The 25,986-nt window shown below is 48.8% G+C and overlaps 1 protein-coding gene across 1 annotated transcript; it reads left to right on the plus strand.

Annotated features, from left to right (window-relative positions):
• Positions 1–5,329: 5,329 nt before the first annotated feature.
• LOC122372443 lies at positions 5,330–24,644 on the plus strand. The gene is made up of 4 exons (XM_043349611.1): positions 5,330–5,463; positions 19,058–19,158; positions 23,273–24,504; positions 24,549–24,644. Exons 2-4 carry the CDS (start codon positions 19,059–19,061, stop codon positions 24,642–24,644), a joined length of 1,428 nt encoding a protein of 475 aa, XP_043205546.1. The 5' UTR covers positions 5,330–5,463; position 19,058.
• The last annotated feature ends 1,342 nt before the right edge of the window (positions 24,645–25,986 follow it).

Consider the following 25,986-nt stretch of genomic DNA (forward strand, 5'->3'; position numbering starts at 1 on the left):
GTCACAGGTCATTCGGGTCATGGTCACGAAATTTACATGGTAGGTGTAAAATTGTTTAAACTTTAGATCCTGAAAATTTGGTTGCAATCCGTTGACGCTAACGCGAGTTATAGAGCTTGAACTGACGGGTCGTCTATGAGGCCTCAATCGGTGCCAGCGAGAGTGTTGAAAATGGTGCATAGTATGTTATATTCACATTTATTGGCTATTCGGGGATATGAAGTAGCCTAACACCATTCCAGCAACTACTGGCGAATCCAGAAAGGCGGTCTTGGACGTTGCAAGGGGCATCTCCCAAAATATTCTCCCAATTCCAAAAACGACGTGTCCCAGCTGACCCCGATGACCTCCAATGAGCTCTGTGATGACCCCAAGTTGACCTTTTTGACCTGGCCTGTCCCAGATGACCTCCGTGACATCCTATTGAGCTCTCTGATGACTCCAAGCTGACCTCTGTGACCTGACGTGTCCCAGATGACCCCCATGACCTCCAATAGAGCTATGTGATGACCCCAACATGACCTTTGTGACCTGACGTGTCCCAGATGACCTCCGTGACCTCCAATTGAGCTCTCTGATGACTCCAAGCTGACCTCTGTGACCTGACGTGTCCCAGATGACCTCCATTTGAGCTCTGTGATGACCCAACTTGACCTCTGTGACCTGGCGTGTCCCATATGACCTCTGTAACCTCTAAGTGACCTCTATGATGACCCCAAGCTAACCTCTGTGACCTGACGTGTCCCAGATGACCCTCATGACCTCCAATAGAGCTCTGTGATGACCCCAAGTTGACCTCTGTTACCTGACGTGTCCCAGATGACCTCCGTGACCTCCAATTGAGCTCTCTAGTGACTCCAAGCTGACCTCTGTGACCTGACGTGTCCCATATGACCTCCAATTGAGCTCTCTGATGACCTTTAGTTGACCTCTGTGACCTGACGTATCCCATATGACCTCTGTGACCTCTAAGTGACCTCTCTGATGGCACCAAGCTGACCTCTGTGACCTGACGTGTCCCAGATGGCCCCAATGACCTTCAATTGAGCTCTGTGATGACCCCAAGTTGACCTCTGTGACTTGATGTGTCCCAGATGACCTCCGTGACCTCCAATTGAGCTCTGTGATGACCCTAGGTTGACCTCTGTGACTTGACGTGCCCCCAAGTTGCCCTCTGTGACCTGACGTGTCTCAGATTACCTCCGTGGTCTCTAATTGAGCTCTGTGATGACCCCAAGTTGACCTCTGTGACCTGACGTGTCCCAGATGACCTCTGTAACCTCCAATTGTGACCTCCATCTACAAATTTCTTACCTCTCTGTGACCTCAAACTCTCGGAACTCATTTCTTCTAAAGCATCGATTCTAGATGCCCTATAGCCACGAATCTCCTGTGATCGATCCCAAATTTTATGGCAAATCACGTGAGCGTTAGCAACCACAAGTCACCCAGTTAATACAAAGCTTCAGAATCAGAGAACATGCTTGACCTTGCTGTCTCATAAGCTCGCAAACCAGAAAGGCGAATGTTCCTTTATGCGTGATAGAGTTTTCGACCTTACTGACGTTTACTACGGGATCAGCTGATCGTGTAGCCTTTTAAATTCTCGAGTAAAGCGGGTATTTAAGCCTCGTCGCAGCTACGTTCTGTCGTATCCTCCGACAAACCCCTCTTTCCTCAACATCCCTCCTTTTTCGCTACGACACAACTTGCGACGGGACATGTGTCGTAACTTGCGACGTGTCGTAGATGGACTTGCGACGCCCTGGATCCCCCCGGCCTTAGGTATCTTTAGGAACAAAAGCTGCTGGTCATAAATTACTGAAAAAGACCAGCGAGCTTTTCAAATTCGATATCCGGTCATATCTCCTAAATATTTGCCTTAAATAGCAACATTACGAAACTGTAAGGGGCAGGAGCAGCCAATACCCGGGGGGAGGCTCCTGGCCGTTCACGTTATGAATACGTAGCTGGACCGGCGAGGATTAAAAACTAGCGTGGATTGAACCTTCACACACATTTTCATTTATTCGCAGATAGATAGGTGATGCAACATCGCTGCGTCGCACACATAAATATCTGTTTAACCCGTTTAACCCGTGTTTAACCCGTCACCGGGCCACACGGCCTCACCAATGTTTCGTATCACTCAAGCCTAACTACATATCTGCACCTGCATACCTGCACCTCTGAAATCATTGCAAATATCTTCTGTACCGTGTTCCTCAGGGTTGCTCGTCAGCGATCCTCTCCTCGCCGTGTCTTCGTCCCCTGCTGACTCGCAGCAGCTCGGCCCGGTCGGTCGCTCGTCTAGGAGTGGCCCGGTGCGCTCAGCCCGTCGGCCCGGCGCTCCGCTCGCCCCGTCGGCCCGCTCGGCCCGTCGGCGCCGTTGAGGCCGGCTGTGTCGGCTGCCTCGACCAGCTCCGGTAAACAAACGGGCCAACTGTTTGGAGCGCAGCGCGGCCTCCCGGCGCCCGACGACGCTGACCGTGACCGCACCTGGCCCGCCGGCCACGGCACGGCACGGCATGGCGCGGTGCGGACGTAGCTGGCCACGGCCGTGCCATGCTACGGCCATGCACGGCTACGGCTCATGCATCACCGATCGACTGAGAGCGCGGCTCCGCTGCACCGGCGCGGCTGTCTGTGCCACGATCGTGGCTGGGCTCCAGCACGTCAGTAGGCTACAGCTGATTCGCCATGTCACCAAGGAATTGCCACTGGTGCAGTGCAGTTGATTCGAGAGGTCGGCACGGTGAGAGCACGGATTGACGGATCCATGGCTGGCCTCGATCATGATACAGTTTTGGTTACGGTAGTATCGTTACAACTATGACTACGGCTTGGCACGGCCACCGCCACGGGCATGCAGCTCTTCTGCACGTTTGTGACACAGTGCTGGCTGGCATCCTGTCTGACAGGTTCAGGATGTGATAAGATGTGTTTGTTGAACGCCGTAATGGAGCAGGAGCAGTTCTTATGATACGCATATGGCCAAAGAATGCGGTGATTTGTGAAATTACCATGTGGCTTCATAACTTCCGTAGTTTCTCTGAGAGATTCTGACCTTACTTGAATATGACATAAACTTTTCTCCTGACTCTAACTGACTCCTCTCCGACTCCTATACAAATCAAGGTCTTGATATCAGCTGATGGCTCACACCGTGGTGCGTTCTGGTGGCACTGGGGGGGGGGATTGTTTGTATGTACATTTTCCACGGGGACCACATCCTCTGTAAGCTCACTGCCACGCCCATGACCCGTGCCGGAGCCCGTCTTTGTTTGGTCGACCGATAAACATCCTCGGACCGGCAGACGCACAGATTCCAGCTGCAGCCGCGTTCCAGAAGCTTGGAATCCCTTCGCCGTTAGTCATCATCTCCCTCACGATGACCTTCGGGTGATGAGTGACAACCTATGGGTGCTACCAGATGCAATGGTCGGGAATTCTTTGGTCGAAGATTTTCGATTGCTCTGGAATTAAGTTCGTAGATACATCGGAATTCAACTATCGAAGAACAATCAGCTTTGCTTGAGTCGCCTCTCAAACAAAAAATCGCTAAACGGATATGACCTCAAGTTCTTGCTTCGGTTGTCAGTTTGAATGATATCCGTGCTCTACTCGTATCATGTGAAGTGAAGAAGCAATCTTTTGTACATTTATACTCGTGATCGTCTGCCATGGAACAAAGGCGTATCTGAAAACCTCGGCGGGTGAAGCTCACTCGTGAGACCGTGTCACCGTGTGACAAATGTGTTCATTTTCCGGCCGGCCGCCGCGGCCAAGCGGTGTCTGATTGTGTCGGCAGTAGCCCGGCCGTTCGGGCCGGGTGTTGTTTTTCCGCCTCCACCTTCACCTGTTGCCGCCGAGAGTAACTGACAAACTGTGGGTGGAGCTAACGGGCCGGAACGCCTCACTGCACGCCACTTAATCAGCCAGCCTCGGATACCTCCGAGCAAACAACGGATTCCACCTGCACCGGCCGACTGCTGAAAATGTCACAGGGTCGAACGGCAGATGTCCGATATCCTAAAGTAAAGGTGGTAGTTTTTTTTGGAATTTCCTACATTATACTAGCGTCTCTATCTGTAGTGAAAGCTAATAAAGTTAATGAGCTTGTCGATCTGGTCATTTTTGAATGTGCTGTCGTGTGACGTTAGTTTTGAATTTGACCTATAAATCAGCAATTCAGTCTCCAAGAATTGAAGTCACCGATCTTAAGAAATCACATTGAATTGGCGAATGATATGTATTATATCTCAGGGAAGAACGTCATCAAAGAACCATGTAGTTAATGTAAGGTCGTCTTCCTGTGAAACCGAGAGCGTGACTTGTCTCAACTTTTAACACGATCCCCCACAAGTTAGCCCACTTATGTCGAAGTATCGAACCAAGCGCGGTGAGCTGATTATTCTTGCATGCTTTCTGGGGCCGCTGTCGCGTCGTGAGAATACTGTATCAACTCGATTCGGCGGAACGTCGCACCAATTATGTTCCTCTTGCCCTCGACATGTCAGGAGCTGATGTTATATTCACCGGTCCCGCTGGTCGTCGGGAGGCCTCAGAATTTTTCGTCCTACCTTCCTTCAATTGGGTGACGAAGTTAGCTGGATGAAACGTGAGGAGGTTTTACTAACATTGTGAGACTGAGCTGACATATGGAAAACCTGAGAGCCGGCTGTCTCAGCATGCAGTAAGTTTCATTGGTGAATGCTCCAGCACGCTATATTTTGCTAAATCGTAATTTAACTGTGATCCACTAATCTGACTCAATCGAAGTGGTGAACCGGACTGGAGGGACCTTTTTATCGGTTCGAGAAAAGCTAACTCATGTTCATCTTCAAGTTAGAACCAAACCATTTCATTGACACGGCAAGCCGTATTTGTCGTAGACTCTGAGTTTCCAATAGAGACATTCCTTATGTGTGTGCTATTCTGTTTCTTTTTCCCTTTTGCTCGTTCGTGCCAGTGCACTGCTCGATATTACATATGTGACGCCCGCAACAGGCGGAGTTCCGGTGACATATGACAGCGGCTGTCAGATATGGCGGTCATTACGGTGACAGCTCTCCGGTAACCCATCTGTCATCCGCCGCAGGGCCCGTCCTGTGGCGGCACACCCACGGCTGATGGTGCCCAGCCCCTCCGCCTGATAAGGTCAGGAGTGCGCAGACCTGGTGCCCTACCTTTTTACATCGCCACCGGGAGACTCGAACGACAGCGCGGCGGAAAACAAATCTCGTGGAGTCACCCTTCAACGAAGTTTCTAGCAGCATCACTCAATTGACTCTCCTTACTGTTCTGTCGACAGACAATCGGTCAAGAAGCGGACGCAGTCGCAGCGGTCGGTGCGCCGGCGGCTCCCGTGCAGTGGTGAGACGCTCTATCGCCGCGGGGCGGCCATGACCCCGGCTCTGACCCCGCCGCGTGCTGGCGGTCCGGTCACCACCCGCGCCTCAGGTAGGTCAGAATGGCGAGCGCTCACCACCGGGTGGGTCGTCTGAGGCTTATCTAAGCGTAGTGTGGAATGGATGTTGCTTGAAGTTATTCCTTTGTTTGAGATGGGCGAGTAGGTCGATTCAAAATGTACATACACTTTATGTATATGCACCTTACATTCGCTAACCGATTGTCAATGAACAAGCTAATGAATCATGAGCATATTGATTGTTGAATATCATCTGGACGTATGTTGTCCATTGCTATCTATTGTGGATATAATAAAAAAGCGCCTTAGAGCATGATGCTGTTACTGAAAAGCAATGCATCTTCAACTAGACTGCTAATGCTCCTCGAGCCAGATACCGCTGAAATCCATTGAACCCAGAGGCAGTCGGCCTGTGACGGCGATTGATTGTCGTTAGACGTCATGTGACCTTTGCTCACAGTATGGTTAGCTGTACCATAGGTATATTGCAAATAAAGGTCACGATCAAACTAAACGACAGTCGTCCCTGCGTAAAGCTGTCGCAATAGATATGTTCGTAAATCAAGCATCTAGAGCAAGAAATGATACAATTCGTTCTCCTATAATGTTCATTACGTTTGCTCGGATAGCGCGACCCTGAACGCTGACCAATCAGCGTCTGAGCGCAAATACAGCTGACCAATCACCGTCCTTTTGTTGCATTATCTCTTCTTCCGCTACGCTTAGCCTACCACAAACATTTCCCATGACCCCAGCGAGCGATTGGTGCAAGGTTTGAGATGTTTTTTATGAAAATCTTGAAAGACTACTAGGAAGTTTATGCACAAGTCAGCCACAATGAGCCTTTCTGTCTTTGCCGAAGGTCTATGCATAATTCATGCATGGTATTCCATTATCAAGATGACGTGACCCATGGCGCTGCATTTGTGAGTGTCATTAGTCTCATACAATGGCGTCTCTCGGCATAGGCGAGGTCGGGCATTGTGATTGAATATGTTCCGGCCAGAGTGTGAATATAACCAAACGAAAACTTTTTATGGAAATATAATGTGTTTTATTGAAGTCTCTGGCCGAAATAACAGCATTGCAAAAGTTGGTAGGTGTATTGTTACCGGTTATGGTTCCTTCCATTTTCTTTTTTTATGGAATCAAGATTAAGGCATGCTTTTGCACTTTATGCTGCTTACCATACAAAGCATACATAATGTAAGTATCGTGAAACTAAGTACCAACTTAATGTCAAACCATGCAGACTTGTGCAGTATACAGCGTTTTTAAATTACTATGGAAGACTGATGTAAATTGTTCGGCTGCTTTTGGGCTGGTCTGTAGCCGACGAGAAAAGGCGTGCGCTTGTTTACCAGAAGTTCCAGCGTTGCTGCAGCTGGACAGACTGTTCGCCGTCACAAATCACAATTGGTGGTCTGGAAACCGTTCCACATTCTGCCATGCAGTCCCCGGGTGTGCTGGGAAAAATTCTGAGGCCAGCTACATTGCGGCTTTATTGTGGACAATGTAATTTACCACTGAAACACACTGCAATCGGCATTTTAAGCCGGGAAGATGATGAATGATGTAGTTTCTAGACCAATAACAGCACTCGACAGCATTCTATCAATAAGTGCTTCGGCAAACAAATGATGGTAAACACGGCTATGTATGGGAATGGTGGCGAATGGTAACCATTCGGACAATCACAGCAACACTCAGTCAGTTAAGTCTATTGGAACGGCTACTCACAATGAATGGATTGAGTCACTGACCTTTTCAAAGTCAACGGTGGGTGTCGATAAAAACCTGCTTTCTGCTGGAAACGTTTTCTGATCAATTCCACTATGATATGCATATGAGCACGTCGTTATGCAAAAAAAAAAAATATATATATATATATATATATATATATATATATATATATATATATATATATATATATATATATATATATATATATATATATATATATATATATATATATATATATATATATATATATATATATTTGTATATTTTGCCTTGGTTGAACCTGTCCATGCAGTCGCAGTCGTACATACCAATAACCAAATGCTTCAAATGTCAACACAATAGATTTATGATCTATCTTTATATATACCTGCCATTTATTACTTGCTGACTTTTTAGTTGGTTGGGCCTTTTTCCTTCTGACACTCTCGGTACTTTTTAAGTTTTTCCTTGCGATAACGCTTCACTGTGCTCTGTTTATCGACTTCCTCTGCCGTTTTTGGAGTGCCAGTCGGCTGTGCCGTGCTGCAAATCGGACCAGCAGGCAGCCACCGAGGTCGGCTATCGGATTTCAATAGGACCTGGTGCGATTAGCTGGCTATTGGTGAACGGTGCAAGCAGAAAATCGATACCTTCTCCCGTCCCGACCCTGACGGGCCAGGCTTGGCAATGGAAAGCCAATACCCAAGATAAAAATGGCGCGTGTGTGTGTATGGGGGGGGGGGGTGTTCGTTCTATTTGTTTGTGTTTGTGTTTGTGTTAAGGCAAACATATGTTTACATGTTGAAGGCATATGAGTATGTTCTTAGATGTCTGGGGATAGTGATTACGGAATACCATCAAGGACCTGGTACTAATTACTCGTCCTCTAATAATGAAAGAACTTTTTACGTCAGCATGGTCCACTTGAAGACAGTTTTCTGATCCTGCAAGAACTACCCTGATCGGAGTGTGATGAACGTGCACCAGACAGTTGCTTAGGTACATACTACATGCTTACCAAAGTTCATAAACTTGGCGCAGGTGTGATAAGAACTTGTACCCGGCGGCCAACAAACAGACTCCAGGGTGATGATGGAGTACAGACACCTCAAAGATGGGCCTAGACGTGAGATAAACACTGCAGAGATGTGCTTAGATGTAACACTAATAATATATATTCTCCGCATGTGTGATAAGTAAGTAAAATACCTATTTATTAGCGAACCGGTAATGCAATATGCATGAATTGATTCATGAAGCTTATGGTCGATATGACTGAGGATTGATTGATTGCACTGGGAACTCCTTGAGGTAGTGAAGCTAGATGCTGATGCATTGCTTTGCATATTCGCACCCGATTACAGTATCGAAACAAATGTTCTAACTCCGTGAAAAACTCTAGCGTGAGTAAAAAAAAAACATGATAAGCTACAAATCATACCGTAATTCACTCACTCCAGATGACACCTTTTAGCTCCTCATGATAGTCCCTGTTGGCGTTTGTTGATCACTTTGTGTCGCAATTTAAACGTTAAGTTGAAAAGTATCCCGATCCAAATGTCCTGAATCGTCCCACAGGTAATATCCGTTCAGTCGGATTTCTGAAACAAACCCGTCTAGTTAATGAGTTAATCATCTTAGTAACCTAATGCCGTTGAGCTTCAAAGCGAACTAAGGCTCAACTTCAAAGCTTCGAGCTAATCAGAACACACTGCTTATATACTTTCAATGTGTTGATGTCCGGAATTGATTTCTTGATCATTCATGTATCTGTCATGCCAACATCTGCAACAATCCATGCTCAATTGCCTTATAAGGTGTACTACATAATTCCCTACTGAAATAAAAAAAAAACTGTTTTGTTAACTGTGAAGTTACTCTGAGCGCTAATTAGGACCGTCAAAACAAATTTTGCCTTTGCATGTTATTAACATTTTGGAATATAAGTTATGGAACGTGTATCCACTAAACTCTATTTCTACTGGTGAAATACATCGCCTGTAATTGTGACATTTAAATATTGAGCCATCAGCTGCGAACACGCGCTGGCCGACTCAGCTCTCACTGACTGAGTTGGATTCGTCGTAGGCTGCGTTTATGATGAAAGACGACGCTATCCATTACAGGCCGCATTTCAGCTAACGTTCGCCGAATGGTGAACGGCTCATTGAACTGGCGCAGTGGTGGCCAAAGACCGACACGGTCAGCGTTGTGGCGAACGTGGCGCACTTCTGCGGAAAATCAATATGGCGCCGGTGGGCCTGCCGGCGAATCGCGGCTGGTCCGACACAGAGAGTCGCCGGGGCGCCGCTGAATCCCAACTCGGCTATCTCCGGGGAGGCCAGTGAGCTCGCCCGGTCGAAACAAAAGGTCGTTCCGAGAGGGCAAAGGGCACCAGCGGTGACTGCGGCCCTGCTGGCACGCGGCATTACGACCATTTGTCCTCGGGTAATTAGATTGACAGCATGGAGTTGGCAGACGTCTGATGCATGTAATACGTTTTATGGTTTAGTGCAGTTGGAGCTGGAGTTTTATATGAGTTTTAGGGGCACAATTCGATTTCAGGTGTCCCTATTTCATGGCATTTCAATTCCCCGTAACTTGAGATGAAAGCCGCTAAACGACATATCGATGCATGTAAATACTGTCTCTGGCTGCCTCCGCGAACAACCTCCAATGTCATAAACCGAGCCCCGACCGTTCAGCGTCATATGGATCCCAATAACATCGCAGATCGATTGTTGATGCGCTGTGGTTCAGAGCGGTACGGGAACATTTCAGAAAATGACTTCTTCGCTGTCTGCTCGTAATGTTTGATTTCAATGGAATGGCAATACAGCCTCATTTCCATGTATGTGCAGATGCATTTGCTCGTGGCTAAGTAGGCTGATATTTTGGGTTAATTGGTTTTACCGCTAGAGCTAAAGAATATTTCAACTTTCAAATTGCTAGCGGAATACAATCCCAATTTGCAAAGGGCAAAACTGCATTTAGCACGAGAGTGACATCCTACACGTGGACTACATGGCATGTGTGAAAAGTGCATGCCATAGGTTTGCTCGGTATGTTTTGCTGATAATTGTGATGTGTGAATAAAATATGCTGGCAAATCCATCATTGGCATTACACGTCAGCAATATTCGTGCTTCAAATTTTAGACAAGAAGCAACCTCTAAATTATGCATGCTTTCCCTGTTTTCTCTTATTTTGCACTTGGAGTCAATCAATCTATTGACGTGGGCACTGAAATCAAGAAGCAACCTCTAAATTATGCATGCTTTCCCTGTTTTCTCTTATTTTGCACTTGGAGTCAATCAATCTATTGACGTGGGCACTGAAATCAAGAAGCAACCTCTAAATTATGCATGCTTTCCCTGTTTTCTCTTATTTTGCACTTGGAGTCAATCAATCTATTGACGTGGGCACTGAAATCTGTCATTTCCGGCTTCATCTTGACGCCGGCTCATCTCGCTCACCGCTGCGGGGGCGGCGTCGCCGCCCTGCGCTGCAGCAGCAGACGCGCCGCCAGCACGGAGAGTAGGTACCGGCGTGAAATACGACCGGCCAAACTGCAGGGGGCACTGAGCGCGGCCGTGCCAAATTGCATCATCGAGCCGGTTAGGGCGCCGTTCGCGACAGGGCCGTCCGCTCTGGAGGTATTCGGCGCGCCGGCACTGGAAATGAGATGCAGGACATATCCGCACGTAGAGAGGGAGCTTTGGCAGCGCTCGCCACGGGGATTCACTGCGATGGACGAACAATATGGGGCACTGATGTGCTGTATATGGGCCTGAAATGTGGCCTCACTGAAGCAACTCAATTTTTCTTGATAGCCTAACCATGGAAACACGCCAGCACAAAAGACCGAACAAAAAAAAGGCAACCAGGCTTATATGCGTTTACGCGCATAGTGCATACATGATAACATGACATGACGCTGCATAATAAAGAAATAATAAAATTGATACTAGGTGATCTAAAAATATTCATGCTGTGGTAAAATAGATGTGCTATAGGTTTCTTTTCTTGCTGTACTTCTGTCTGTCTCTCTGTCTGTCTGTCTGTCTGTCTGTCTCTTTGTTCTGTCTTCTTCGCTTTATTCTTTCTATCTCTTTTGTCTTTCGTCATCGCGCCACAGCAGCCATCGATTCTGAATTACAAAGCGGCGAGCCAGCCTTTTCTATCTATCGTCGAGAACATCTATTGTTTCGCGATTGCCAGCCTAGGCAGAAACATTCTCGGCCATCTGCTCTCTGATCCGATCTGCTGAATCACACGTGTTATGAGGTCATTCGTTTTAAGATGTTTTTAAGATCAGAGAAGACGTGGCAAATGGACATGTGTGATTGGTTTTGCTTCTGTTTGCTACGAAATATCTGACGAACAGCACAAATCTCAAAGTTATTCCAATCGAGGTGCGATCGTTTTATACCGTGCTATGCGGCACAGCATAGCTTCAGGCGTCAACTATGCCATGCCAATTGCCATCCATTGCATTGGAGAGAGGCGAATATGTGGCTACGCTGCTCAGCGGCACAGCATAGCTTCAGGCGTCGACTGGTAGTGTCATCTATCGGCGAGGGACGAAACTAGGTACACTGCTCAGCGGCACAGCATAGCTTCAGGCGTCAACTTCTAGTGCCATCTATCGGCGAGGGGCGAAACTAGGTACGCTGCTTAGCGGCACAGCATAGCTTCAGGCGTCGACTACTAGTGCCATCTATCGGCGAAGGGTGAAAAGTTAGCAACGCTGCCCAGCGGCACAGCATAGCTTCAGGCGTCAAGTACTAGTGCCATCTATCGGCGAAGGGGAAACTAGCTTTACTGCTCAGCGGCACAGCATAGCTTCAGGCGTCGGCTACTAGTGTCATCTATCGGCGAAGGCGAAACTAGCTACACTGCTCAGCGGCACAGCATAGCTTCAGGCGTCGACTACTAATGTCATCTATCGGCGAAGGGTGAAACTGTCGTAACGCTGCCCAGCGGCACAGCTTAACCGCGCATAACATACGAGCTGTCGGTAATTTTTATTATTGTGCCTACCGAGATTTTGATCTTTCAAATCAAAGATAAAATTGTATCAGAAAGTCATGCACCCTTTGCCGAGAACCGTAGAACTGTGCAAATTTGTCCACGATTGGGACCAACTAAGTTCTACATATTAGAAAGGACGCGTGTCACTTCACTTCAGCGAGAAGCACACATCTCGTCTTTCTGCTATGCATTAAAACTATTGAATCAGTCAAGTGATTTAAGCCCTAGATTTACCGGCTTAAAAGCCTTTGGCATGCCCGACACTCGGCAATAAGGTAATGATTTAAAGGAAAGTACTCGAGCGTGGCGGAGAATATCGTGATAGGTTTCACGCTCAATGCTGCTATTCTTGGGCAAACCGTCGCACAGCTCTGAAAAGCAAACCTTATGGTAGATTTATACAAGCTCGGAAGTTTGCGAGGCTAGTGATTTATAGATATTTGATTGCTTCTATTGATTAAGTTGTTCTTCCATATGAAAAAGAACGAGCTCGTATTTTCTTAACCCTCGCCGGACCTATTGGTTTTCTACATACGCGCCGGCCGAGGGGGGGGGGGGGCGGGTACGACCCCCCCCTCGCCGTTTCGCCCCTGGTGGAGCTAGCGCGTCGCGGAAAAAACGAGCGTGTGCGCCGTTACGAGACGCAGAGATTGGTACCCGATTTTAAGCTCCTAGGTCAACCGGTGACCTCTGAGGTCAGGTCAAGTGCCCCAAGGTACGGTTCAGTTTTTGGTGAATAACTTCGCAAAAAACGGCCGCAGAGCGCCGATTTTGGCAGCATCGTGTTCGTCTCGCTCAGGCGCGTCGAATGATATACTTTTTGTCCGGGTCAGGTCAACTTGGGGTGTTGACCTCAGGTCAAGGTCAGGTCAGCACCCCCAGGTCACGAAGTTGGTCGAAAGAGGTCATGTTGCATATCATTCGATTCGGCAGGTCTTCCTGAGTCCATTGGTGGCTTTTCCGACTCGCTAGCTCAATTTGATCAAGAGTTATTGACGAAAAACTAATATGACCTTGATGACGTCATAAATGACGTCACGCAAGGTCAACATTGCAAAAGTGACGCATCTAACCTTGCAAGGAGTGCATAAAATCACGATTTTGTGTGCTTGAGATAGTTGGAGATCGTTCCCGGCGCCAGAATAGCAGTTTTCATTTTTCCCCATTGACTTATAATGGTGAGGTCACGAAAATGACCTGACCTCATATGACCTTTAGGAAAAATCCGAGATATACAAGTTGTGGGACTCATAATGGATACTAGATCCTGCAAGTTTCATTTCCCTGTGACATCTCCTCTGGCAGTGAGGGCGTTGCGAAGTTGCGACATCTGAAGACCGTGCAGAGGTTCACTTATGACGTCATAGGTCAGTGACCTGACCTGACCCAAAAATGCGGTTGGTGTCAAAAGATGCGGCTTGGATCAAAGGTCAGGTATGCCAAGTTTCAGCTCTCTATCGCCAGCGTGTTCGGAGCTATCGCGAAAAAACCCTATGGGGGGGCGGCACCCGCCCCCCCCCCCTCGGCCGGCGAGGGTTAAAAGTTAAAACGATGTCTGCGTTCATTCCCGAAATGAGATCGTCACATTGTTCCAGAAAGTGCGCAACTGCCGAGCACGTTAACTTTGGATCTATTGGGCTTTTGTGGCGTTTGAACGAGAGGCCATTCGCGAACTTCTGCCAGCTGAGAGGCTACTTGGCACCAAACTCCTTCCAACAAACGTAATAGTCGCCTCCAGTGTCGTACAAAGTTGCCGCATATCACCGCTCTTTCGCCACATTCATGTCGCTGCGAGTGCCGAAATAATTTCCACTCTCTCCCGCTATGGACGCCCGCCTGCCCCGCTGGCCGGTCCTTCTTCTGTCCGACTGTCTAATGGATCGCTAATGTGACGAGCGGACGCTACCACGCCCAGCCTTTCCAATGCCCTGATCCGGACGTCACTAACGATTTCCAATGGCGCTGACCGACCACGGAGAGCTGCTGAGCTGTATCGAGGGTCTCCTGTCGAGAGTCGATCCGTCCCCCGAGCTCGTCCAGGCCGCCGGGAGACGTGCTCTAGAGCTCTCCGGTGTGTCGGCGGTCGGCGCTGAGCCGCCCGGGGGACTCTCCAGCGGCACTCGGCGCCACCAGCGATCGCAGAAGGTCACGGCGCTCGCCCGCGGCGGAGGTATGCGCCGTCGTGGTTTTATGGGGCTCCGAGTTGGCTGGTGCAGCCGATAGGGAAGCTCACCCCGGTGACCTGCGCCCGCGTCATACCTGCGCCGTGGTGTGTCGAGGCGAATCAGTGAGTAGGTAGACTTCGATATGCCAGTTGTGGGGAGTGTTGGATTCTTGCTTAAACTTTCGTGTAGACGTTTAGTGTAAACGTTTCTGTCAATCCCGTCAGCGAACATGCATCCGTATTGCATAGTCTCACTCGCAAATTGTAATCGCTGAAGCCAACAAATACTTTACAAAGATGCGATTACTGATGAAGCTATTCCTGATTTTGGGTTTTCTTTGCTGCATCCTGGGCCTTTGTTTACGGAATCAAGCATGGTTTTTAACTAACTATGCACCCGCTCTCAAAAGGCGAACGAAAGTTCCATGAGCTTAGTATTTCTGTAGCGGCCTATTTCATCGCCACGGCGCGTTGGAGCGCAGGAAATGTCTCAGGCAGGATGCAGTCATCTCGCCGGTGAGGACATCAGTCGATCGGTGTCCCGTGCCGCCATTGGCGCCGTCCTCGGGTTTCATTGATTCCCCGCCGGTCAGGTTCCGTCTGCGTCCGGCCGGGGGCTGTCCGCCTGCCTGTCCGTCCGCGGGGACACGCCCCTCCCTCCCCTGGTCGTTGGTCCGTGGCCGGAGGCAGGCCACGCTCTACATCACACGTGTCGCCGTGGCGGCCCACACAGCCGCTATCTGGGTTCAGAAGTGGCCAATACCCTAATTTTCGACAAATTTTAAAGTGTGATTTTCTCACATTTTCTGGTCGTAAATTGATCAGACTGTATAAAATATCATCCAGAAAAATATTACTCATTCTGGCACATATTGGTGGGCTCCCAAAGTACACCGTTTTGTTTTGCTCCGTGAGGCCGAACTTGTGCTGCGATTTTCATGTAAATGTTGACGAGTCTCCTGTCATATTCTTTGCTTGAACATGCGTAAGTAAGATATCAGCTGAAAGGGGAAAATGTGCGGAATCCATTGGTAACAAAAGTGCATCTAAAAAACTTCCCACTCAGTTATTGTAAGCTAATTGTTGCACACTTGCACAAAGCAGAAGGGCTTCAGGATTTCAATATTTACATAGGCCTACCAAAAAACGCACAGCGTGCTTCACATCGAGACAACGTCCATAACATATACCGTACAATTGTTATTCATTTGCTGAAAAAATTAGGTCGGCATCACACTGCCGGCAAAAGTTATTGCAGTTTTAGTGACGCTAGGTCGCCGCCCGGCCGACCCCGGTCAGGTCGGCCCGGGCGGCGGCCGTGCAGCTGACGTCCGTGCGGTTCGGCAGCTGACCAATCAGCTGCGAGAGAGGAGCGCGGTCCGTCTAATCGCTCCCGGCAGTTGCTTGTGCTGAGGGGTGCTCGACGCTCGTGTCGATTGCATTTGTTGGTTGTCGATTGTCGATTGACTTGTGGGCATACTTTCTGGTGACCAATAAATGTACGTCGTCTTAACTGAATGTAGTCTGATCAAATTCAATAAAGCAAATCAAATTCAATAAAGCAAAAAGACATCCAGCCAACAGAACATCGTAAGAATGTCCGATATGGTTGATAACATTAAGAGTTTTGGGGAGCAGCCATCGACCAGAATGAACCTTATTGGCTTTTGTATGTAACATTTGCATTGCTTTGGGAAAGTTTCAGCCAGATATCTTCAGAAATGGCAATGTTATCGGCTTTTGCATTTTACCGTAGTCGGTTAATCACAATTTTCGATATTGCAAAGGCAATTTCAGTACGTTCTTGACATCAAAAACCAAAACGAATAGCATCATCGTGTTCCAGAGCTCAAATTGCATCCGATGCACATCTTTTTTGTTGAGAACGTTCAACTTCAAAATTTGGCCTTCTGACCTCGCCGTGACCTGACCTTCATTTGTCGAATGAAAATAGTTTCGAATCGGACGACCCAGATGACATCATTTTTAGATGCTTTTGCCGAAATGGACCATTAAAGATGTGTCGCATGACCTTAAAAATGTTTACATTTCCTTCCATGACCTTTTCCATGACCTTGTGTGACCCATGACCTCTCCATGACCTTTTGTGACAAAGTTAGGTTTCGTTTGTCAGCTATTCCTATCAGAAGCCGTTTGAACTTTAGTATTGAACGAGTAGTTTCGAAGACAGCAGGGAAGCTATGCAGAATCCCCTCCCGAGTCACCCACGTTATGGGATATACCCGTCATCCGCGGATTACAAGCAAAAATATTTTTTACGGCAATGATGTATGAGTATGGATGCTCATACGTTCCCATATGTGACCTTACGGTTGACTTCACATACAATAAAAATTGCTTGGCAAAATGTCAACTGGTTAACGAGTTATCGCATTTTGGCCACTTCCGAACTCAAATAGCGGCTGTGTGCGGCCGGTCGGCACAATGCCGCCGCGCGGAGACAGATGGGCGCCGGGTCGGCCTGTGACTCCCTCGCTCAGTCGACCCGTCGGCCGCCGGCCTGCAGAACACACCCGGAGAGAAATGGCCCGTGCGCGTGGTGCATTACCGCTACAGTGGGTTCTCACATTAGCGTAGATGCTGCATAAATACGCCATTAGGCCTGGTGGTCTTGGCGATGGCGATGGCTGTTGATTTTTTTTCGTGTGCCGCTGTAATATTTAAATAAGTCCCAGTCGAATTTCACAATACCTTTACATCCTTTTACCTAGGCTCCCCCCATGACGTAACGATTAAAAGAAGCTAACGGCACTGGTGAGTTAATCGCCAGTACATGACAACATATGCATTTTTACATGGTTTTACATTTAATTAAGACCCGCAGTATCTCTGGCAAATGTTAAATCAATCAATTTCCAAGTTCCAGCTCACAGCCGAACCGATAGGGGAGAGTGGGGCACATTCGTGCATGGGGCACATTCGTTTTCAGCAGTTTATGGGAACACGAGTGACTGCACGAGCTCAAGGTAAATTATGGAAATATGTCTATCATTGCCGCCCTTCGTTCACCGTAGAAGACAACACTGTACCTGCTGTCATGCTTGATAAAAACGCAAATTTGTAATATTCGTGAGCTTTCCAAACTTTTCTCATATCATCCATTTTCGTGATCCTGACTCGGAAATGTGGTTCAGCTTTTCAAAATTGGGGGTGAAGAAGCCCACTCTATTCACGGAACTGCTGCAAACTTGTTTGTTGAAAAAGTGTCATTTTTTCAAAAAGAAATTTTGAAATATATTACTAATAAGGTTGTGGGGCAGGTTCGTGTACGCACTGCCTGGGGGTACATTCGTGCATATTTTTTTTAGTTTTTGCGATTTATGACTTTATCTGTACTAGGTTTCTCTAATGACGCTCGCCTGACTCAGTCTCGACTGCTTGCGACGTCGTGACGAGCAATTCACGCGAACTTGGCGAGGTCACGGAGGCCGGCAGTTGGCACATTCTTGTTGGCCAGCCCATTCTTTCTACATTTGTTGTGCAATGCATTCTTGTCGAAAGGAATCAAGTGAAATGACCCCCTGCCAATTTCCTTTGGTAAATTCCTGGTAATGCCCGGTAATTTCTCGAATTTTGCCGGGTGAACGGAAGTGCCCCATCTCTTGAACGAATGTGCCCCATAGGTGAGGCAGTTTCGTGCAAATGTTCAGAGTTAATAAAAGTCATTTTTTTCTAATGGAAGCAATAATTTTATAGGATAACTTTTAAAGAGGAAAACTATCTGCAATAGTTCCTTTCCATACTACAATCAACAATTTTGCCATTGCACTAACCAAAGAACAGATATATGGGTTTATCCATTTTTTGCACGAATGTGCCCCACTCTCCCCTACTCTTCATTGCGTAGTCTTTGTCTGGGTGTGTCATTCAGGGACTTCAGGAACCTTTAGAATCTTGCATAAAAGCTTCCATAGGAAGAATAGATCCGGAACCCTCTGACTCTCATTAAAACTGCCTGATTGGACGAATTCCGAGCTTTTTAGTTTCGTTTCAACTGACATTTCAAATGGCAGCTGCGACCATTTCAGCTGATCATTAAAACTTTGACCAGGGAGTTGAGCCCTGCAACCTACACTTTGGAGGGAGGTTCCGATGAGAGCGCGGCGCCATCGGCCCCGTTTAACCCGGATGTGCTCTGCGAAATGACGGTCAACGTGTAATCGATGTTGATTTGTTGGTCATCGGAGAGTGATGTCGATCTGGCAGTGAAAATATGGCCTGTAGTCGATTGTTAGCTGTATAAATCATTGCGATATATTTCCGATATTGTCCATCTGACATAATGCCGTAGTTTATCAACAAAAGTGCAGATAAAGCTGCTTGGTTCTATAGTTGATTTAGTGGCATTTTTGCCTTTCACGGAGTAGGTATTCTTTGTTACAGTATGTATGGCAGAGTGGTGTGTGTATGTGTGTTGCATTATGACTGAGTGTTGTTTATCTATTTACTGCAGTATGACCGAGTTTTGCTTATTTGGTACAGTATTACTGAGTGTTGTCCGTCAGTTTGTTGCAATATGACGGAGTGTTGTGTTATTTGTCTATTTGTGGTCCGCTTCTAAAAATGACCGAGATTTGTTTATCTGTTTGTTGCAGTGTGACCGAGTGTTGCGCGTCTTGTTTGTTATAATTACCGATTGTTGTTTGTTTCTCACAATATGACTGAGTGTTGTCTGTTTGTTGCAGTATGACCGAGCAGGGGTTGGACGCGCAGACGACTCTAGAATCTAGCGATCCCTGCCAGCACTCTCCACCCTGTCCCCTGCACACCGACACCATGATACCAGGTGAGACAGCGACTCCCAACTGCCCCAGGTGAGATAGCGGTCCCTGGGGATCCCTGTCAGCACTCTCCGCCCTGTCCTCTGCACACCGTCACCATGATACCAGGTGAGACGCCAGCTACCATTTACCTTTCTGTTCAGTAACTTTAAACTTTTACTCTGTATAGGACCGGTGAAAAACGATGAAAATGACGGTAACGGTGAGAGTAGGTAAATAACTAGGCAAGTAGAAAGCAAGTATAATCGGCGAGTAGTTATCGTTCTGCAAGGCCGTGTCTCTGTTTGTAGTCAGAAACTAAGTTCCAGTAGCTATTCACACTTGCAGCAGGCCTTAAATTGTCTTTGTATAAAATAGTTAGGAAAACTTAACAAACGATCGCTTATTTCCATAGAACACACTTCGGGGAATACACATTTACAAGCAGGGTAGCGAAACAAAACGTGACCCATACATAACTTTGGACCACTCAGCGCTTTAAAATTTGCAAGAAAAGTATACAATTACAAAAGCATTTCACATATTTTAAACCACAAGCACAAATACAAGGTAAACACAAAACAACAGATGCAACCATCAACACGGACAAAACACAAAACAAACAGACGAACAGCCAGACACACAAGCGCACCGCCAGGCTCGTTAGCGGACCGGGGATGACATTGACCAGTCGGATCACCGACCCGTTCCCGTTCGATGTGGGCATTTGGACCGGAGATCGATACAAATGAGCCACCACAATCTCGGGGTGAAGGCTCAGCGGTGACCTTTCGGCGGCGGAGGTCATCTCATCTGTGCCCCGAGGCACGCAGAGGACAGGTTGCGTGCTAACGAGGGTCGAGAAATTACGTTTTCTACAAAATGCGCCTGCCTTAGTTAACGACGCACTGGCGCCAGGTACATACTTCTGTTTAGCTTTTGGGTACTGCATCAAATAGATGTTTCACCTAATGCATGATCCCGATATAAAATGGTATCTATAGTCTCAGCGTTAGCCAATAACCATGGATCTATGATGGCTGCGGCAGCTCGTAGTCCCGTAAGCTTGTGTCTGTGATATGGTGAGCCAAGCTGGGGTAGCTCCAGTGGGGAATGTGGCGCATCAGACGGCCACCGAGCGCTGACCTGACCACCAACGTTCAGGGCTGTGTAATGTTATATCAAGGTCGAATTACATGTTTGATACTCGGAGGCCGACCAGATAAATTTGTAGCAGTGAAAGCAGTGGCAATAGATGCGTTTTGGTCCAGTTAACAGAGTTTAAGCGTCGTATGCCCAAAGAACTTTCGAGATTTAGTGAAAAGGTGATAGCCGTTTACCTAATTCTCTGAGATGCGGATGGTTATAAGAGTCTCTCGTAGACTCGTCCGCAGCAATATGAATGTTTATCATGCTGGTAGGCACCAATAATGACTCTGTGTTGAATATGCATGCAGAAAAGTGATTTAACCATCCGATTATGTAAACCGGGAGTGAGTTGTTGATCTTCCAAACGCCAGCATGATTAGTCAGTTCTTCAAAAGAGACTACACCTTTTTTCCTTCAGTTTGAAAAAGTTGTAGGTAGCTCAATTTGAAAAAGATGTAATTCAATTTGAAAAAGTTGTACTTCAATTTGAAATAAGGTAACTTCAATTTCAAAAAGATGAAATTCTTTTTGAAATAGTTCAAATACAAATAGAAAAAGATATAATTCATCTTGTCAATCAATCGGATCTGTGACGTAATGAAGGATTTACTTCATGTCAATGTGGTGGAAATTTGGCAGCAAATATAGGTATTTGCTCTCAAATATGACGCGGCGCATACAATAACAAATGCGTCTCTGATTGGCTTATTCGTAAATCAAGTGATACTTCACTTGAATGCCTGACAGGCGTTCAAAAGGCAAATGACGTCATCATATTGCCGTTAATGGTTAAGAGATTGGGACTTGCACAGGGAACATTTTCAAATGAAGGGAACGAATTTCTTCAACACCACGAGGCTGCGGGGGTTGCGACCAAGATAGATAGCGGTTTCTGAACCTCGCCGCAAACTTGGCTATCTCAACTTAAACCTAATGTAAAGGTGGGATAGTCCCTTTAAATGAAATTGTCAAGGTTTTAAAATGGAAAACAATGCTGTAGTTTGAAATTCGATGAACTCTTGAGACTGTTGCTAACACATTGGCTAAAACAATTTTTAGGGAACTACTACTACGGTCACAGACCAGAGATCCAGCGTTCTAACTAGATATTCAATGTTCAACCGACAAATCAAATCAGTAGGACTATGTACGATGGTGATACCGATACCGGATGCGAGATCACAGACCAGAGATCCAGCGTTCTAACTAGATATTCAATGTTCAACCGACAAATCAAATCAGTAGGACTATGTACGATGTACGACGTACGTCGACACCCAGGATTTTGCCCAGGAGGGGGTCACCTGTTCTCGAAGGGGCCCGCGAGTCCCCCGGGGGCCCGGGGTCAGCCCAGGCAGGGACGTATCCAGGACCTTTCGATGGGATGGGGGCACAGTCGGTCCGGTCCCACTTGCAGACGGGCCTCTCTTAACGTATCGGGCTCGGAAGAGAACACACTACACATAGTGTGCTGTGCCTGCGGATGTGCCTCAGGGCATGCAATCATGTGCAGACGTACTTCGCTGGGTGCCTCGAGGAACGCGACCACCCGATGGGCGTTTAAAATGTCCCTGCTTAGCTGCGGCTCTGCCGCACCACTGCACTGTTTTCAGCTTTGAAATGTGTGCCCGTGGTCGGGTCGCAGCGGGTCCGACTTCTGTCCGCTGGCAGAGTCGATTACCTGCCCATTCATTCCGATCTCTGTGTCATGGCATCAATACAGATACCAAACATTCGTTTTTGAGATATCTGCGAAAAACGTCAGGGGATGGTGTTCAAACACCCCCCCCCCGGCCAGGCGCGGGTTAATGTACTATTACTCGTAAAGGGGTGGGTGGAGAGCCGGTTAACGTCTTCTAATTCGTAATTTGTTTAATTTGATATAAAAAAATACCCTCCTTACCAGCTACCACACTTCTTAGTACTTACTTGTATGCCCCTATGCATTAGGTACCACGTAACGAAACGAGCAAATGTTTGGTATCTGTATTGATGCCATGACACAGAGATCGGAATGAATGGGCAGGTAATCGACTCTGCCAGCGGACAGAAGTCGGACCCGCTGCGACCCGGCCACGGGCACACATTTCAAAGCTGAAAACAGTGCAGTGGTGCGGCAGAGCCGCAGCTTAGCAGGGACATCTTAAACGCCCATCGGGAGGTCGCGTTCCTCGAGGCACCCAGTGAAGTACAGCCCACCGCTAAAGTAATGTAGGGTTTTACCAATCTCAACGGTTGGCTTTGACTGGCGATTGTTTAATGCGGAGTGATCGAAAAAAAGATGTCAATAGCTAAAGTTGCAGCTGCAAGGGTGACGATACATATAAGCTACATTCAAAGTTTCATTGTAGTCTGGCTAATCGTTCCTAAGCTTCAGAAGCAGAACATACCCATGACTGAAACCCCACATTACTTCTGCTGTGGACTGTACGTCTGCACATGATTGCATGCCCTCAGCCCTGAGGCACATCCGCGGGCACAGCACACTATGTGTAGTGTGTTCTCTTCCAAGCCCGATACGTTTCAAAATGAATTATATCTTTTCTATTTGTATTTTAACTATTTCAAAAATAATTTCATCTTTTTCAAATTGAAGTTACCTTATTTCAAATTAAAGTACAACTTTTTCAAATTGAATTACATCTTTTTCAAATTGTGCTACAACTTTTTCAAACTGAAGGAAAAAAGGTGTAGATGAGCCCATATCAAAGAAGACTGTAAACGAGCTGTTAAACCTGGCTGCGGTCCATCGGCTCTTTGCACCTGGCTGAATTCGCATATCAACTAGAATAACTAAAAATCGGATCGAACAGTTGTATTTCGTCTTTCGTAACCATCCCCGTCTGTCATCCATCGCGCTCCGTATTTCGCCGCACCAAAACTCGGAGATGGCCCCAACACCCCGTGTGCCCCACAGCTTGCCAAGATTATGTGAACCCACGGCCTAGGCTCACACCCCGCGCTGATCAGTCTCCCTCTGTGTCCCCACAGCCCAGACTCACACCCCGTCGCCTTTGGAGCCCGGCCTACCGCCCGGATCGCTGCCTCTCACCCCTGACGAGCTGGAGAGGCGTCAGTTCTACAACACCTACAACGCCTGGACCGGCATCAACATCGCCGCCTCCCTCGGCGGCTTCTTCATGCTCCTCATCCTGCTGCTGCTCTACAAGTCCAAGTGCAAGAGGCGCAGCAAGTACCCGCCCTGTCCCAGTGTGGAAGATGGTGATGTGAGTCTACTCGAGCCGTGGGATGTCACCTTTCTGGGTGGCTCCGTGGCGGACGGTCTCAGTCTCGGCTCGGGCCGACATCCGCACAGTTCAGACTCGACGCCAGCGGGCACGGTGCGGGGCAGTAGACACTCGCTGGCCGGGGGACGGGGTAGCCGCCAGTCGCTGGCCGGGGGAAGGGGCAGTCGGCAGTCATTGGTCGGTAGTAGAAAGTGTGTATGCTCGGCGCCCGGGTCGGTACAGCGCCTGCCGCGGCGGCCCCGGCTATCCTCGGGCGGCTCGTCAGAGGCCGGTCACCAGCTCGAGCTGCGCGTGCACCATCCGAAGCGGCGCGGGCCGCCGCGCTACGCCTACAGCTTCGACGAGAAGGCCGTGGTGCCGGAGAGCTGGTGGCAGCGGGTGGACATCAACGTCATCCAGCCGACTCCGAGCGTCACCCCGTCGGCGAGCCTGCACTGCCTGGCGAGCTCCGACCAGGAGGCGGACGGCGCGGCGCCGCCGCCGCCGCTCACCGTGCCGCGGCTCGACCTGCCCCGGCCGCGGCGCGGCTCCGCGGTCAGCTCCTCCGACCTCACCGACTTCGACGCGCGCAGCATCGGCTCCGACTCGGTGTTCCTGGCCGACGACGACTGGTCATCGTGCTCGGAGGCGGCCAGTCCGTCGCGCGGCCGGCGCCGCTGGCCGCTCTCGCGCCAGGCCAGTGTGTGTCTGGAGGACGACCTGATCCCCGAGCTGGAGGAGGCGCCGCTGCCGCCGCCGCGCTCGCCGCCGCGCACCGAGCTGCTCTACGTGCCGGGCATGGAGCCGGGCCTGCTGCGCGCCGCGCGGCCGGACGGCGGCGGCTCGCCGCGGCCCAGCTCGCCGCAGTTCCTCACCGTGCCCAGCGTGCACGGCGCGCCGCGATCGCCGCCCGCGCGCCGCTCACCCAACTTCCTCTCACCGCCGTCACCGACGTACGGACCGGCCAGGTCCATGAGCCCGCCGCCGCCGGCGACAGTCAGCCCGGCCGGCCGCACCCGGCGGCTCGGCGTCGTCGGCAGACAGCCCTCCATCTGCCAAAGTGTGTCGCTGTCGTCTTCGTCGTCGTCTTCGACGGCGTCACTGCACCCGGCGTCGGAGCCGGCAGCGCCACCTAGCGGAGAGGAAGCCAGACTGGTGGTGGAGGCTACCGCAGAGGGAGGGGCCAAGGAGGCCGGCGCTGGAGCCGAGACCGCACCGAGGACTGTCAGCGAGAGCAGCCTCGTGACGCCAGCGACCGAGCGATCCAGTGACGTCATAAATCCTCCTAATGACCTCAGTATAACAGACGAGGGAGCTGCGGCTGCTGGCAGGCAAAACTCAGAGGCCGACCAGTCATCCTTTGAACTAGTTCTTTCCGTACCCGTGATCACGCCGCCGCAGCCTGCGAGTCCCTGCTCACCCACAACGGAAGAGCCACCTAGTGAGAGGCGGAGGCCAGTGAACGATAACCTTGACGATTCTCCTACAGAGGGCTCTGTTTCGTTAGTGGTACCGGTAACGGACTCTGGTGGAAACTCGCGTGATCGCGCAGAAACCTCCTTCTGAAACTTGAGAAGTTATAAAGCGACTTTTTGTGTATCGCTAGGCAGTGACTTTGGCCAGTGCACGCTCAGTCCTTCAGTGTTATCCCTCACTGTGGCGTACCAGAGTTTGATAGTTCACAATTCACGCTTACAAGAACAGCAGGTGTCTGTGCAACGAAACGCTCGAGTACATTGGAACATTGGTACGGATGTTTTACAGAAGAGCGGTACGAGCTGATAGTGCTCAACTTAGTGCAAAACCCTCCAGCAGAGCACCGCGGGTGTGACATTGAACGCTGCGCGGCTCCCCGCTTTATCTGTCCCGCACATGACCCGAGCCTGTCGGAGCCGCAGTGTCCCAGGATGCCTCGGTAGCGCCACCCATATCAAAACTTGATATTTTCCTATCACTGAGACGGTATATGTGACGAATGTTCCTCGCGGTGCGATATTCTAGTAGCTGGTAGGAGCTGTTGGAAGACGCGTGTGGTATTTTTACGGTGTCGTGTACCACAGAGGCAATATACTCGGTGCGCTGTTAGAACGATGGCGCACATTGAACTGGGACCGTGTCGGCGCTTCATGTTTCAATGCTGTTGACGAGAAATGCTGAGTGTTACTGCTGTCATAGGCAGGGTTGTGCTTGACACATGAGTCGAGTCAGAGATTTGACTCAACTCTGACTCAGATGAGTCAGGTTTGAGTCGAGTCGGATAAAATGTTGAGATGTTGAGTTGAGTCAGAGTTGAGTCAGTAAAATAACTTTTGACATTGAGTTGAGTCAAAAACATTTAGGAACATGAGTCAGCTGACTCATCTTTCTAGAAACAATATATAAGCTTTTCATTCTCCCCCCGCTTAACAACTTAGGCCTGGCTGGCCCTGCTGCCGGATTTTTTTTTCATTCCCCCCCTGCTCAACAACTTTTTTATCT

Source organism: Amphibalanus amphitrite, unplaced genomic scaffold (assembly GCF_019059575.1).
Source record: "Amphibalanus amphitrite isolate SeventyFive unplaced genomic scaffold, NRLGWU_Aamphi_draft 001361F_arrow, whole genome shotgun sequence".
NCBI classification, from domain to species: Eukaryota; Metazoa; Arthropoda; class Thecostraca; order Balanomorpha; family Balanidae; genus Amphibalanus; species Amphibalanus amphitrite.